Source organism: Melospiza georgiana, chromosome Z (genome assembly GCF_028018845.1).
Source record: "Melospiza georgiana isolate bMelGeo1 chromosome Z, bMelGeo1.pri, whole genome shotgun sequence".
NCBI classification, from domain to species: domain Eukaryota; kingdom Metazoa; phylum Chordata; class Aves; order Passeriformes; family Passerellidae; genus Melospiza; species Melospiza georgiana.
The window spans coordinates 38,642,152-38,656,784 of record NC_080465.1 but is presented as its reverse complement, the minus strand read 5'-3'; the positions used below and the strand labels follow the sequence as shown (position 1 = coordinate 38,656,784).

General features: G+C 44.6%; 3 protein-coding genes across 3 annotated transcripts; 2 read left to right on the top strand and 1 right to left on the bottom strand.

Annotated features, from left to right (window-relative positions):
• The first annotated feature begins 417 nt into the window (after positions 1–417).
• Positions 418–3,073, top strand: LOC131095961 (E3 ubiquitin-protein ligase TRIM7-like). Its single transcript, XM_058044156.1, has 3 exons — positions 418–550; positions 1,579–1,681; positions 2,008–3,073. The coding sequence occupies exons 2-3, from the start codon at positions 1,606–1,608 to the stop codon at positions 2,514–2,516; spliced, it is 585 nt and encodes a 194-aa protein (XP_057900139.1). The 5' UTR covers positions 418–550; positions 1,579–1,605; the 3' UTR covers positions 2,517–3,073.
• Positions 3,074–3,303: 230 nt separating this feature from the next.
• Positions 3,304–8,214, bottom strand: LOC131095964 (C-type lectin domain family 2 member E-like). Its single transcript, XM_058044159.1, has 7 exons — positions 8,194–8,214; positions 7,009–7,057; positions 6,251–6,345; positions 5,221–5,319; positions 4,353–4,525; positions 3,906–4,012; positions 3,304–3,517 (listed from the first exon to the last, which is right to left on the bottom strand). Exons 3-7 carry the CDS (start codon positions 6,306–6,308, stop codon positions 3,304–3,306), a joined length of 651 nt encoding a protein of 216 aa, XP_057900142.1. The 5' UTR covers positions 6,309–6,345; positions 7,009–7,057; positions 8,194–8,214.
• A 562-nt stretch (positions 8,215–8,776) lies between these two features.
• LOC131096168 (killer cell lectin-like receptor subfamily G member 1) lies at positions 8,777–11,577 on the top strand. Its single transcript, XM_058044449.1, has 6 exons — positions 8,777–8,846; positions 9,513–9,611; positions 9,928–10,068; positions 10,508–10,662; positions 10,887–10,996; positions 11,409–11,577. The coding sequence occupies exons 1-6, from the start codon at positions 8,777–8,779 to the stop codon at positions 11,575–11,577; spliced, it is 744 nt and encodes a 247-aa protein (XP_057900432.1).
• Positions 11,578–14,633: the final 3,056 nt, after the last annotated feature.

The window sequence follows — 14,633 nt, the reverse complement described above, 5'->3', positions numbered from 1 at the left end:
GCAAACGTCATCACCCACAAGTAGTCTTTAAACAAATTTTATATCCACAAGTTTGTCTTATTTCCAGGCATTGCTGTCACATTCCTCACCTCGAAGCTACTCCCAACTTTGCCTTGTTCACCTCCATCATGTGTAAGGGGCCAGAGTCAGGTTTGGGGAACTAGGGAGGCAAAATTTAACCGATTTTTCCTTTGTGGTGCCATGCAATAATGGGGTTTTTTGCAATGCTTTAATTTTCCTCCCTTTCCTCCCCAGTGCCTGTGTTGAGAAAATAAATGGCCCTGATATGGGGGAAAAAGGGGCAATCAGATGGTGCAGGTGTCCAAACACGTCATGGCCCCATCTGCAGGCATGAGATTGGAGGGCTCCTCCCTTCTTGGCTGATAAAAGCTGGCAGAGGCTGAGACAGGACTGAGCTTTGGCTGAGCCTGTGCCAGAGAGAGGAAGCAAAAAATCCCAAGAAAAACGCAGTGGAGAAGCAGCCAGTAGAAGAAAACCATCTGGAGGAACGCAAATACAGCACCAGGACAGCAAGGAAAATACCAAGAAGGTTTGAGTAAGAGGGAAAATCCCAGTGCCGATGGGGGGTTACATCACCCTGATGTCTGGGGAGGGGGGAGAAAGGGGATTTTGAGCCCCCTCCTCATCCCATGAACTCAAGAAGGGAAGGGATTTACCCTTGCTTTTGTCTCAAGATCTTTGTTTTGGATTTAAAGGTATTTTGCAATGGAGAGTCATGATGATTATTTACTTCTCTTCTACCTGTAACAATCCAGCCAGGGAATTTGTGTGAGAAACAGCATGGCTCCTGATTTTATCTCCATTTGGATGATTTTCTCACCTTTTTCTCACTTTTACTCATTACCCTGCTGCTTTAATCCCCTTATCTGCAGATTTGCAGACGAAAACACAGGGAAAAGAAGCAACCTGTTTGTTTTCAACTCTCACAGCATGGTTTATTCAAACATTTTGGGGCTTTATTACTCATGCCAGGGCCCTTTAGCATGGGCAATCCCTTGTTTGCGTGCAAAATCCCACACTGACTTCCAGAGGAAGAATTTGAAGCCATTTGGTGCCAGCTCTTATCTGCCCCATACACATTTTCTCCAAGATCAATAACAAACTTCCCCTCTCACAAGATTTCTCTGGATATGAGAGATGAATGTGGCTTATCTCAATTTTAGGGACTTTCCTCACTCAAATAACTTTGTCAGATTTGACTGGTGTATGGTGGAGGCAGAAACAGATTTAAGATGGACAGATTCAGCCTTCAGCCAGCTCAAGGATTTGGGGGTATAATAATATCTAAATGGAGATGGGTTCATTCCAATGTGCTACTCTTGTTCCTTTCATAGTCATTGGGGAATTAATTGATTTAACCCATCTCCAAGGGTCTTCCCATAAATGAACCAAGCTATGTTGCAACTGTTGAAGAAAAATAATGCTATTTTCTTGAAGTAGTTTGATTAAATGTAGTGGTTAAACACATTTTTTTACATAGAAAGGGGCAGAAGCTGAGATAGCAATGAAGGATGATAATTGGATTTTATCCTTTCTTTCCTTGTTCTGTGCCTCCAGTCAGGAAGAGAGAACTCTGAGGGTGCAATGGCTTTCTTCCTCAAACCACGGCCATGCACATGGGACCTTGCCCTGGACTACCACACTGCCAAACAGTTTGAAGGTAATCAGAGGCAGCTCAAAAGGAGCAAAGTACCTGTTCGTTGTGTTTTCTGGGCTGAGATGTTCAATGGGGTTGGAGATTCTCCAGCTCCACCTTCTGTCTCCCTAGGGCCTCTGTCTCCAACCTCCATCTCTTTGTTCTTCCATCTCCAGCCTCAACTGGATATATATCCTCCATCTCCTACTTCCACCTCTTCACACTTACATCTGCAGCCTCACCTTTCCTCTCCCTTTCTCTTTGAAAAGTCACCACTGAAGGCATTTTGGGGGTGTATTTTCTCTGGGCTTAAATTTGGCTTCTGATCCATTCTCCGTTTTGCTTTTCAGTGGACGTAACCCTGGATCCAGCCACAGTGGGCCCAGAGGTGATCCTCTCTGAGGACCTCAAGGAAGCCACCTGGGGCAGACCTCGATGCCAGCGGCCTGAGGGTCCAGGCCGGTTCGACACAGACCCGTGCATGCTGGGCAGCAAGGGCTTCACCTCGGGCCGCCACTACTGGGAGGTGGAGGCCAATGGGCGCTTCTGGGCCGTGGGGGTGGCCCGTGAGTCAGTTCAGAGGAAAGGCCGGGTCCTCTTCAAGCCCAACACTGAAATTTGGGGCTTGCAGAAGTATGATGAGCTCTGTGTGGCCCTCACAGCTCCCTCCCACACCTCTGTTCCACTCCTCAATGGGGAGATTGGGGTCTACCTGGATTATGAGGTGGGACAGGTCTCTTTCTACGCTGTCAGCAGCCGCCAACGCATCTTCACTTTTCCTGCCTCCTTCAGTGGGGAGAGGGTCTTCCCCTACTTTTGCGTGCTCCTCTCAACCATTAAACTCTCCCCCAAGGGCTGATGCCCTGAAAGGATCCTCCCAAAAGCTGATTGCATCACAGTGGTTGGAAATGCTGGTTGATGCTCCTCAACTCTAATCTTCCAAGTCTTGAAGTAATTTCTAACTCAGTTCATGGTCATTCCTTCATCTTAGATGTCTCTGTTTTGGGTTGTGCCATGGAGATATTGGGTCTGACCTCAGTACGGCTCATCTCAAGTTGCTAAATTCATGCAAAGCTTGTTAAAAGGAGCTGGACTTCCCTGAGCTTGAGCTAAAATCTTCATTTTTTTCTCCCAAATACAGCTTCCTCTGGAAGGTTCCTTTTGCTGACCTCAGTGCCTATGATTGGCTGGGCTTCCAGCACAAATTAAAAATCTTGATTTTTGCAGACTTTGTATTAATACCAGCAGCTATTCCTCATATTAAAACTTATAATTTAATATTGTTTTATATCATTTAAATCCCCTTGTTATCACAAGGATGTGCTCACATCCACTGCCCCCACTCTTTTCCTCTGCTGTTCCCTATGCTTGAGATTTATTTCCAAGTACTTAGCATGTAAATATGCTCCAGATAGAATAAATTTCTTTTTCTCTAAGAAATCTGTATTCAGGGCATCACCAAGTTGCCCCAAACCCAAAAAGAGCCCCCAGAGCTGCCCTGCCACCCCACCCCACTCCCTCAGAACTATCTCATGTGGATCCCCAAAGTCTGCCTTGTCCCAGAAACACTTTGTTGGCCTCTGGAAAACATCAATAACCCCTTGCCCAGGGATTTCAAAGTCTTCTTGAGATTTTCTTTCATGTCCCTATGGTGCACCAGATATCTGGGAGTGAGAAGGCCTCCCTGCAGCGCCCAAGGAGCTGACACAGAGGTTTGGAGGCCGTCTCATCCTGTTGCCCTTGCCTGAGCTCTGCAGCTCATGTTTATTACAAATCCAGCTCCTCTCAGTGCTGCAGTGGGAGGAGCTGAGCCCATTGTCATCCAGGTAAGCACAGAGCCCACTACCATGGATCCGAAACCTGGAAGTACAGAGGACATAAGCCATTTCAGATGGAGCAGCAGGAAAAAGGAGAAAAGTAACATATAGGCTTCCCTCAGCTTCAGTTCTCAGGCATCCTCATGGGCACCAGCATGCCAAAATACTCACACTGATCTATTTCTAATATGAAACCCAAAGCTTTGCAAGAGAGAAACAAACTTAAAATAAAAAATCCAAACTTAGGATTTTCTCACCAAATGCATCACTCCCATCTTTTAGGTCAAAGGGGAAAACAAAGACCAGTTCCAGATGCAATGTTGCCCTTCCCAAATATTGTCCCATTGCTACCTCAAGTACAAGAAGAAATGCACATTTTGTGGCAAAGGAAACACCAACCAACACCTTAATAATGAAAAACATGGACTCACAGGTGAGATAGAGGTGAGCGATTCAGCCACATCCATGGCTGCTCCTCATCCTCCCGCAAAAGGCCAATCCAGTGCTCTGAGATGCCTTTGTACCTCATCACAAAGCTCTGAAAGAGAGGGAAAGATTTTTACCTTCTTCCAACCAAAGCCCTCCATTTTACCAGTTGCTTATGCTGCTTTAGGGCTTCTTTGGGGCTTGAACATTTCAATCTGCTACCAGAAAATGTCATCTAGAAACAAGAGTTTATCCCTGCAGTCCTTGCAGCAGTTGGCTTTGGTGAGGAATTTGAGGAGACCCATGATGACATATTCTCAAATTTTCCCCAAATTATCACCCCAGATCTTCAAAAAAGACCCTGGAAGAGCAGTCACAGAAACCAAAAGGTTTCAAATACAGTGCTTTTGGTTTTTTCCCCCCATGCCAAGCAAGTTCTCATGTCTCCTTACCAAGTCCTCCGTGCTGTCCAGCATAGCCAAGGAAGCACCAAGTGCTGAGCAGTTGTCCTGGCTGTATGTCCAGTTCCCTTCAACCTCAGAAAAATAGTAGCATTTTCCTCGGTACCTGATCCAGTCAAAGGGGCACTGAAAGCAGGGCTGGGCATGAGGCTGAAAAGCTTGCACTGTCATTAAGAATAGAACAACATTAACGAGCAGCACCTTCCCCTTGCCTCTCTGAGGTGGAGAGATCATCCTCCACCCCTTGGCTTCCAAAAGTCTTCACCTGTCTCAACTGTAGGAGAAGAGAAAAATTAAGATACCAGGAGAGATCCTGTGAGAAAATAAGCTCATCATGGCCTAGCTTGTGATGTTGGATAAGAAATACAGGTGCTGCACCTTCAGAGAAGGAAATAGGGTGGTAGACTTCAAAAAAACACATTTTAAAGAGGAGTTTCAGAGTAGTTCTATCGCTAAACATGCCCTTGGGTGTTGCTCTCTGTCATTAATGCAAAAGTAGTGAAAAAGACAGGACAAATGTCCTCTTATTCCTGCACACTTCTTGACTTGGTGGGACTCATGCCAACATCTCCAGGCCCCTTCTTCTCTGAAAAGAATACTTCTGTGTGACTGTACTCCTGAAATGGCTCTTCCTGTTGATTTTCTAAGGGTTTCTTGATGACATCAGTTCCCACACCATGGGGATGGGTTTGTTCTTCTGTAGAAAGACTGCTCTGAAATGTCCTTCTCTCTCTCAGAAAGAACAGCAGCTTGGGTGGGCTTTGTCTTCCGCAGGAACATGGAAATAAATCTGTCACAAATTCAACAAGCCAAAATATCTCAGAGACATTACCTGTGAGACTAAAACTTCGACATTCACCTGCAAAAGCGATGGCTGTGATGAGCAGAGCTGTGAAAAGCACTGCCAGCATCACCTGGCAGGCAACACGTGCCTCTGGCTTCATCTCCATGCTGTGACCTGCAGGAGAACAGACCTTCAGTGCCTCTGCAGGGGCTCCCAGGGCAGCAGCACGCCACAGGCCATGCCAGGAGCGTCAAGGGTTGGTCTTGTGCCAATGGCACTGGACTTGGGGTCATTTTGTGTGAGAAACACCAAATATTCTTCTTCACGTGGAACAAAAGTAGCTATTTTTTTATTTATGGGAGCTCTTTGGGGAACAGTTTCCTCCCCAGCTCCAGATGCAAACTCATGAAATGCACCACAGTTAAAAATCTGATTTAATTTCTGGGATTTACCTCATTATTAAAATTCAGTGGCTTTTTTTTCTCCACCTAAACTAACACACTTTGGGTCATGGTGCCTCCATTTCCGTGTCTTGTGATCCAGAATATGCACTTTCCCTTCACCATGAGCAAAGAAAATTCTCTTTCCTAGAGGTTTTATACAAAAATCTTAGTGTTTTCATCTAGTAGAACTTCCCCATTTTTTGTTTAAGATTTTCCCTTTTTGTTTCCATCATATGAACCAAATGTTATGGGAAAAACCCTCCTCTCACCTCTTCTTCCTGGAAAAAATATTAGAAAGTAAGTCAGAAGCCAAATATTTAAAAAAAAAAAAAAAGTTATATTAAAAAATTTAAAATCAACAAATGAAAAATCAACCAAAAAATGGAATATCTGTGGGTAAAAAAATATGCCTAAAAGAATCAGTTACTCAAGAGCCTCAGGAAAGTTTAATGCTAAATCTGAATAACCCATCGTGTCTGAAATTGGTCTGTTTAGAGCAAAAATTCTTTCTGCTGAGTGCAAAAATTTTCCCTCAAGGGAAGTGCCAGAAAAAGATTTTCCCCCCTACAACCTTACTTCAGCTGGGTTTGATTCTCAAATTACAGAAGTATCAAAATAAAACCCAAACCCAGTGATTCTACAGTTCACTGCCCTACAGTTACCTGCCCGCTTGTTCCTTTCCATGCCCAAAAATCCGGAATAAACTCTTATTTCCTCCATTTTTGGGGTTCCACCTCTACAGGTGCTCTTGCCTCACCTGCCAAGCAAAGTTTCATCTATCAGAGGTATCACAAAGGCTCTCCATGCTCAATTCAAATTTTCTCACAATTTAAAATTTTATCCCTGTACCATATTTAAACTTTTCTCCCCCCGCCCCGAAGTTTTCCTGCACAATTAAAATCTTGTCCCTGCAATTAAAATTTCCTCTCCCCCCAGTTAGTTTTATCTGGTTAATTATACTTTTCTTCCCTCAGTTAAAATTTTCTCCCTCTATGTCAAGTTTTGTACCTGCAATTACACTTTCATCCCAAATTAGTTTTCCCCACCTATTAAAATCTTAAAAATTAAAATTAAAGTTTCTTCAGGTAACATTTTCTCCCTGCAGTTAAAATTTTCTGCTGTAATTAAATTTTCCTCCCTGTAAACTTTTCTCCCCATTTAAGGTTTTCCCCCAATTAATGCCTTCTCCCCTCAATTAATATCTTCTTTACAGTTAATATTTTCTCTCCAAAATTAAGGTTTTCTCTACTAAATTAAAGTTTTCTCCCCCCATTTAAAATAATCTTCCCTTATTTAATATCCCCTCAATTAAAATTTTCTCCTGCAATTAAAAATTTCTCCCTGCAATTGAAATTCTCTCTTCCAGTCAAAATTTAAGACCACCTCCCCTCAGCCCCCAAGCCATCCCAAACCCTGTTACCTGTGTCTGCTCTGTGGGAACAAGCCCAGCGCTGAGGCACAACCTGCTCCTGTGAAGAGAAACACAGTATTTTAAAAAGAATGTTGTTTGGGGTTATTTTATTGTACTCTTAGGGATTTTCCTGTGCCTCCTCGAGGGCAATGAAGAAGGGGCCACCTGCCCATCCACCGAACCAGGGGTTCCCCTCCAACTCCACCCAGCAACACTTCACCCTCTTTCCCAGCATTTCCGGAATTTTCTCTCAGCTAGGGAAATGGACAGTCCAAAAATGCTTTCTTTAGTGTGCAGTTGGAGGAAACACTGCTGGAGATCACTCTGTTCCAGGATGTCAGGGCACCCCAGAACAGCGTTCAGGGATTCTACAAGGGAGAAGTACAGTTCCCTTCAGCACATTTTATAAGTTTTTTTACTGTAAAATTATAAAAAAATAAGTGTTTTTGCAATTAAGCTACCCAGCTGCAGGTTTTACCCTAAAACCTAATTTATTTTGTATTTTTAGGGGATTTTTGTAATCACTGGTCACACACCACTGGAGCAGCTGCCTTTGCAGAGGGCAGGAAGGCTGGCTGATAGCAGCTCACCACAAAAACTTTCTGTGACAAAGAAAAGGCTGAGGGGGGAAAAGAAACTAAAAATAATCATGAGACAATAAAAAAACAAAAAATAAAAAGTACATAAACACAAATTTAAAATAAAACTATTTATTTTACTTTAACTAAAAATTCTAAAATTATTTCAAAATAAAATAACACAGGGCTTTTCTTACTGAGGCCTTTGGGTTTATCTTCTTATTTACCCTATTTCTGTGTGGTGGTAGCTACTCGGGAAAATTTCTGCATTTTGCTTGCTTTTTTTTGCGGGGGGTGTTTGAGGAAAAAAACATCATTTTTGCCTCTGTAAAAAGGTGTTGCTTTGGGATACTGTGGCACTAACTAAAACCTGGGCTTAACACCAAAAAACCCTAAGAAAAGGGAGGGGGAAAGGTTACTGTAGGCTGGAAATTGTTGGTGGTTCCATGCAGTAGTCAAAGAATCCCAAACCTGGAGGAAACATAAGTCTAGATGGTGTAAAAGGACACATCAGGAGTGGGAGGATGGGCTTGCAGGTGAAAAAGTAAAAATAAAATAAAGTAACAAAATAAAATTCATTAGCAGCAGGCAGCCAGATGGAAATCCAGATTCTTACCTCATCCTGGGCAGGAGCTGGGCAACCCTTGACCACATTGGATCTCTTTGCCCCAGGATAAAACAGAGACCAAATATTATGTCAAAAACAGCAGAATAAGTCACATGGAGCAAAAGGCATTTCAAGTCACTCCCAGCCCATATTCTGAGGAAGAAACACCAAATGTCACCTGTCTCTTCCCCACCTGCCTGTGATCACACTGATCTACCTCCTCACAGTCAAAAACCTTATTTAAAGGCTTTTTGAAATGATTATTTATTAATTCTGCTTTTATAGATGTTTAACACAGCCACCAAACCCACAGATGTTTCTACACCTCCAGGTGTGCCGCCTCTTCCTGGCTGCAGGACACCCATTCTCTCTTCACCAAGTTCCATTTACAAGGGAAGGGTGTAGAATACACACACACACACACACACACATATATATATATGTACATATATACAAACTGAAAAGCAGATAAAAGCCCCAGCCAATACCATTTCCTGGAGCAGATGCAGCTGTGAGTGCGTAGTTCACAAGGCAAGGGGTTGTCCAAGGACAGTGTCACTTTTGGGCTGCTTCTGGGACCTTCTGAGCAACCATGGCTGGGGAAATTGTTTATGCTGATTTAAGGCATCCTGGGGACAGTTCTTCTGCTGAGAAGCATCATGGTAAGTGCTATTTTGGGGAGAAAATTCTTGTTTCAAATTTTGGGAAGTTTTTTGGATTTGTTTACTTTTAGGTTTGCTTGCTTGCTTCATCTCCATGTTAAGGTTTCCAAGATCATGGAGAACATTGTTGTGGGTTAAATGTCTTCTAAGGTAGCATCCTGGCTTGAAAAGAGGAGAAAAAGAGAAAGGAAGGGATGGGAGAGGGTGACAGATATCTGGAAGCCATTTTGCTTCTGAGACTCTTCACCTGGGGGGCAAAATGGGTGCCAAGAAACCTAACATGAGCCAACACACCTGGATGGGAAGGAAAGCTGCTGAGATCCTGTCTGGAATCCTGGTGGAAATGAGAGCTGGAGTGACCTTTGTCTCACCAACTCCCAGCTCTAGCAGGAGCTTTAAATTAAGCCAATTTCAGAATGGTTTCCCATCCCCCAAGATCCATCATTGGGTGCCCAAGGATGCTCCTGAGGCTCCTGCAGACCCTCCTCCACCTGAGAAGCCACCCTCACCTTAGACCACATCAGTGGTGATTTACTTCTTTGGAGGAAGCAAAGAAGCTGTGAACTTCTGCTCAAGCTCACCAGCTTGAGAGAGGGGCTTTCTTTTTCCTCTAAACCCCCAGTATTTTCATCTTTCATATTTTAAAGCAAATGTGGCCTCTTTCAGCACCTGCCTTCTGTCCATGGTGGCACAGGCTCCTTCTCATAGCCGGGGGGCTGGGGCAACTCATCCTGCTGGTCCTGGTGGTGGTGCTGAGTGTGTGGGGTGAGTAACCAGCTCTTATCTACACCTCACACTCCAGTGAGTAGCCAGGGAGGGGAAATTGGGGTTTATTTCAACATTTCAGTCTTTGGAGGGGACAAGGTTGTCCTGTAGAGATGCGACATCACCCATCAAGAATAAGCCCATCCTGAGTAAACCTGGATTATACCCATAGCTATGAAACAAGTGTGAAGAATACAAGCCATGTTTTTCAGGCTGGCTTAAGCAACTGTATAAGAAAATGAAACCCAGTTTCATGGGGTTTGTGGTTTTTATCCCCAAACAGCTGCAGCTACTCACCCCGGATTACTGCTCCAAGTTTTTCAGGGGTCCCCACAGCCAGCGGTGAGAAGCGCTCCACAGCTAGGCAGTGGGATCCAGGGAAGGAACCAAGTGGAGCAGTGCATGTTTTCATCCCTGGTGCGGTATTTCTGCAAGCCCCAAGGGGACAACCCCACAGGTAATCCCCCTTTCAATCTGACTCTTCTGGGAGACGTTCAGGTGAGACCTTTGTGGGGATCTTCTACTGCAAGAAGAGAGACCCTTGGGGTTGTGAGACCACAAGAGTTATTTGGCAAAGAGGAGTCTTGCAAGGAAGAATCCTCTTTTCCATGCAATTTGTGCTGATCCCTCCTCCATGGAGGAGCAGCATCAGCCCTGGGGAGGAGGTTCCTTGCCACTCTTCCTCCACCTCCACTGGCCAATAATGTCCTTGTGGTCATCCAGCCTCAGTAACCTTCCTTCTCTCCAGTGGCTGGTAAAACCACATCGATGTGAAAAACCCAGCAATGGGGAAAGAGCTGGGATGTGGGATGGGGTATCTTCAGTACCTTCAGCTGGTGGCTGGGGAAGAACCTGACAGCCCTTCGGAGTTTCTCACGGCTTTTTCTCCCCTTCAGCTTATGCTGGCTGCAAGCTGTGTCCCCAGGACTGGCAGCTTCACGGAGAAAGATGCTACTGGCTTTCTGAGGAACTGGGAAACTGGACTCAGGGCATGAAAAGCTGTGAGAACCAGGACTCCCAGTTGGTGGTGCTCCAGGACAAGAAAGAAAAGGTAAATAGGGAGAAGAAGGCTTATAAAGGACACAAAAGTCCTGATTTTTAGGTGGGCAGGGAAGAAAAAAGTGCCTATCAACAGGAGGGTTTGGAGAGGCATTCAAAGTATGGGGGAAATTCATGTCTCATGAATTTGAGAATCAGATTTACTCTGTGAATTTGATTGCCATGAAACCCTCCAGAGAGAGATTTTGGGAGCAACTGGTCACTTCTATTTTCCAGGAGCACATCAAGACTGTTACAGGCAAGAGCCCACCACCAGTGTGGATTGGATTAAGGTCACATCAGAAGGTGTGGAGATGGGTAGACAACACAACTTTCAACCACAAAATGTGAGTATATCCGCAGTCTGTTGGTGTAAACAGCAGCTTTGCTCCATTCCAACCCAATTCATGCTCTGACCCATCTCTCCAAGATGTTGGAGTTTATGCAAGAGTCTCATATTCCCCCCAGCAAAGTTCTGTAGAACAAAGGTTGGGGAACTGTACTGGAGCACAGTAACCCCACAGCTCCCATCAAACACATGCAACAATGTGTGGAGCTTTTCATGCTCCACACGTGATCCTCATAGATCTTACTGCAGGTACAGCAACTCTCCTCAAATCTGGTCATCCTCCAGCAAGAAATTATGCATGCACAGTGAGACAGTGCAGGAAAAGGGCAGAACAACCCCACCCCACATCTCCTTTTCTGCAAGATTTGGAGAGTTTCCTCCTCTTCAGCAACACAATTTTTGTTTTACAGGCTTGGCACCTCTATGCTCAAGATGGATGAAGGGTGTGGGACACTGAGAGCCAAGGACTTTGAGGTTAAAAGATGTGATGCTGAACACAAGTGGGTTTGCAAAAAAAAGCCTTTCCTTCTCTGCTCTGTGACAGCAGAAGATGGAGAGAAAAGCGATGCCTCCATCTGAAAAACACGCACCCCAAAATGCCCACCCCACAAGACACTTGCTGCCAATATTTGGGGTGAAATAGCCCCATCCTCACATTACAGCTTTGCAGCAGATTTCAGGGTTTGCAAATCCTCTTACCATGAGGATCAAGACCAGTTTTGGGGGCACAGATGAACCCCTGAGCTGGAGGATCAGAAAGGCCTGTGCCTTGGGCACAGCGTTGATAGAGCTGTGGCATCAATAAAAGCTTATCAAACTGGTTTGCTTCAATTTATTGAAATAACACAGGCAAGAGCACGAGTGGCACATCATGCAAAGTTCATATATAAACATTGCAAATTTCAACTCAAAAAAGCTTTTATGAGTGACAGATATTGCCTGTATGCATCTCTCCAAGCACAGCTGAGAGTGTCAGCACACTGATGGTAGATGCAGGCAGCTGGGTTTTGCTCAAGTTTTGAGGATCTGGAGGGGTTTGTTTTTCTTCTGAGTTGTTTTGTTGTTGTTGTTTTTGTCATTGTTTTAGGGTTATTTGTTGCTGTTGTTTTGGAGAGGTTTTCTGTTTTGTTTTTGTTTATTTGTTTGTTTTTTTAGGTTATTTTGATTGTGGATTGGGGTTTTATTTGGTTGGTTTTGTTGTTTTTACCAAATTCCCTCCCTTTTTTGGATCTCCTTCAAATGGTAGAGAAGTGTGCAAGATGCAGGGAAACTTCTTCAGCTCTGGATTTGGAGGGAAGGGAAGGGAAGGGAAGGGAAGGGAAGGGAAGGGAAGGGAAGGGAAGGGAAGGGAAGGGAAGGGAAGGGAAGGGAAGGGAAGGGAAGGGAAGGGAAGGGAAGGGAAGGGAAGGGAAGGGAAGGGAAGGGAAGGGAAGGGAAGGGAAGGGAAGGGAAGGGAAGGGAAGGGAAGGGAAGGGAAGGGAAGGGAAGGGAAGGGAAGGGAAGGGAAGGGAAGGGAAGGGAAGGGAAGGGAAGGGAAGGGAAGGGAAGGGAAGGGAAGGGAAGGGAAGGGAAGGGAAGGGAAGATTTGGTTGATATTCAAGAATCACCTCCTACAAGATCAACAAGCGCCATCACAACAAGTAGAAGAAGAAAGGCAGCTGGAGACTGGAATGACTATGTTGTTCCTAACTGAACTCAAAAGGAAACACACACCGCAGTGAAAGCTGGGACAGATTGTGCAGGAGGGATACAGAGCTGTAGTGATAGCACCAGGAAAGCCAGGGCCAGCCTGGAGATGAATCTAGCAACATTTCTGCACATGAAGGGTAACAAAAGAGAGTTCTATGTGTAGTTGTAGCAAATAGCAAAAGGAATAAAAGGACAGCCAGGGAAAATGTGAACTCTTCCTGGATGGGGTAGAGGTGCTGATAACAAAGAACATGGAAAAGTCTGGGATATTCAATACTTCTTTGCCTCCGTGTTTTCTAGTAAAACTGTCCTTGAGGAATCCCAAGCCCTAGAAAACAGAGGAAATTTTGGAACATGCCTGGCCCTCCACAAAAGGAAAAACAGATTAAAGAGAGCTTAAACAAACAGTACATATATAAGTTTGTAAAGCACAAGAAGTTGGACCCACAAGTGCTGGGGAAGCTGCATGATGCCACTGCAAGTTCACTCTTTATTACCTCGAAATGCCATGGCAACTGGGAAAGATTCCTGAAGAGTGGAGGAAAGAAAATGTTACCTCTATTTTCAAGAGTGGCAACATGAAACATCAAGGGTACTACAGGCAGAGCAGCTTCAACACAATCTCTGGGCAGATAAAGGAACAACTAATCCTAGAAGCCATTTTTCCCAACAGGTGAAGCACAACATGGTAGTCAACATGGATTTATGAAGAGGAGGCCATGCTTGACTAACCAGATAACTTTCCACAATGTGGATGATGTAACTGTTTTGGTGGATGATGGGAGAACAGTGGAAGTTGTTTACATCAATTTCAGTAAGACTTGTGACACTGGCTCCCCTAACAGACTCAGAACAGCTGGCAAAATACAGGTTAAAGAAGTATACAAAGAGGTGCATTAAAACAGCTTACCTGCCATGCCCAGACTGCTGCGATCCCTGGTTTAGAGACAAGACATCAGTGGCGTATCCAAGTTTTGGGACCAGCACTGTTAAACATCTTCACCGATAACCACGAGTACATCTTTCAGCAAATACACAGTACACAACTAGAAGGACTAGCTGATCTATAAGGTGATTGTAGATCAGAGATAAGGTAAGATTCAGAGGGTCTTGGTCCAACAGAAAAGGGATGTTGGAGAGAAATCTCTTAAAGAGCAACAAGGATGAATGCAGATGTCTGTGTCTGGGGAGGAAAAACACAGCATACATGCTGTGGCCTGGCTGACTGAAGAACAGCCCTGCAGAAAAGGATTTGAGGACTTTGGTGAACAAGCTGACCATGATATAGTGATGCAAGCTGATGGCAAAGGCAGCCAACAGCCTCCCAGGCCACATTAGGAAGGGAACTAAAAGCAATGTGAAGGGAGGTGGTCTTTTGTCTCTACTCATCTCTAAAGCCACACATAGAGCACTGTGTCCAGCTGTGAGCTCCCCAATACAAAAACAAGATGGACTTACTGGACAGTGAAGCACTACAAAGATGACTAGGAGACTGGAACATCTTCCAAATGAGGAAAGCCTGAGAGAGCTGAGACTGCTCAGCCTGGAGAAGAGAGGCTTGGGGTGCCTTACCCACATGTACACATACCTGAGGGGTTGGAATGAAGAGGGCAATGCCAGGCACTTTTCAGTGCTGCTCAGAGACAAGAGGCAATGTGCACAAATTGAAAACCATGGAATTCCATCTGAACACAAGAAAACACTGTTCTACTGTGAGGCTGGTCAAACACGTTGCCCAGAAAGGTTAAGACATTCAATGAGCAACTGGGCATGATTTTGAGTAACAAGCTCTAGCTGTGAGCAAGAGAGTTGGTCTCATGAAATGTTTTCCAATAGAAACAATTCTGTTATTCTGAGATTGTGCAGTTGTCTGTGACTATCTAATGCGAGGATATAGGGAAGATTAAGCCAGGCTTTTGTTCAGGCAAGAATAAATGGTGTAACTT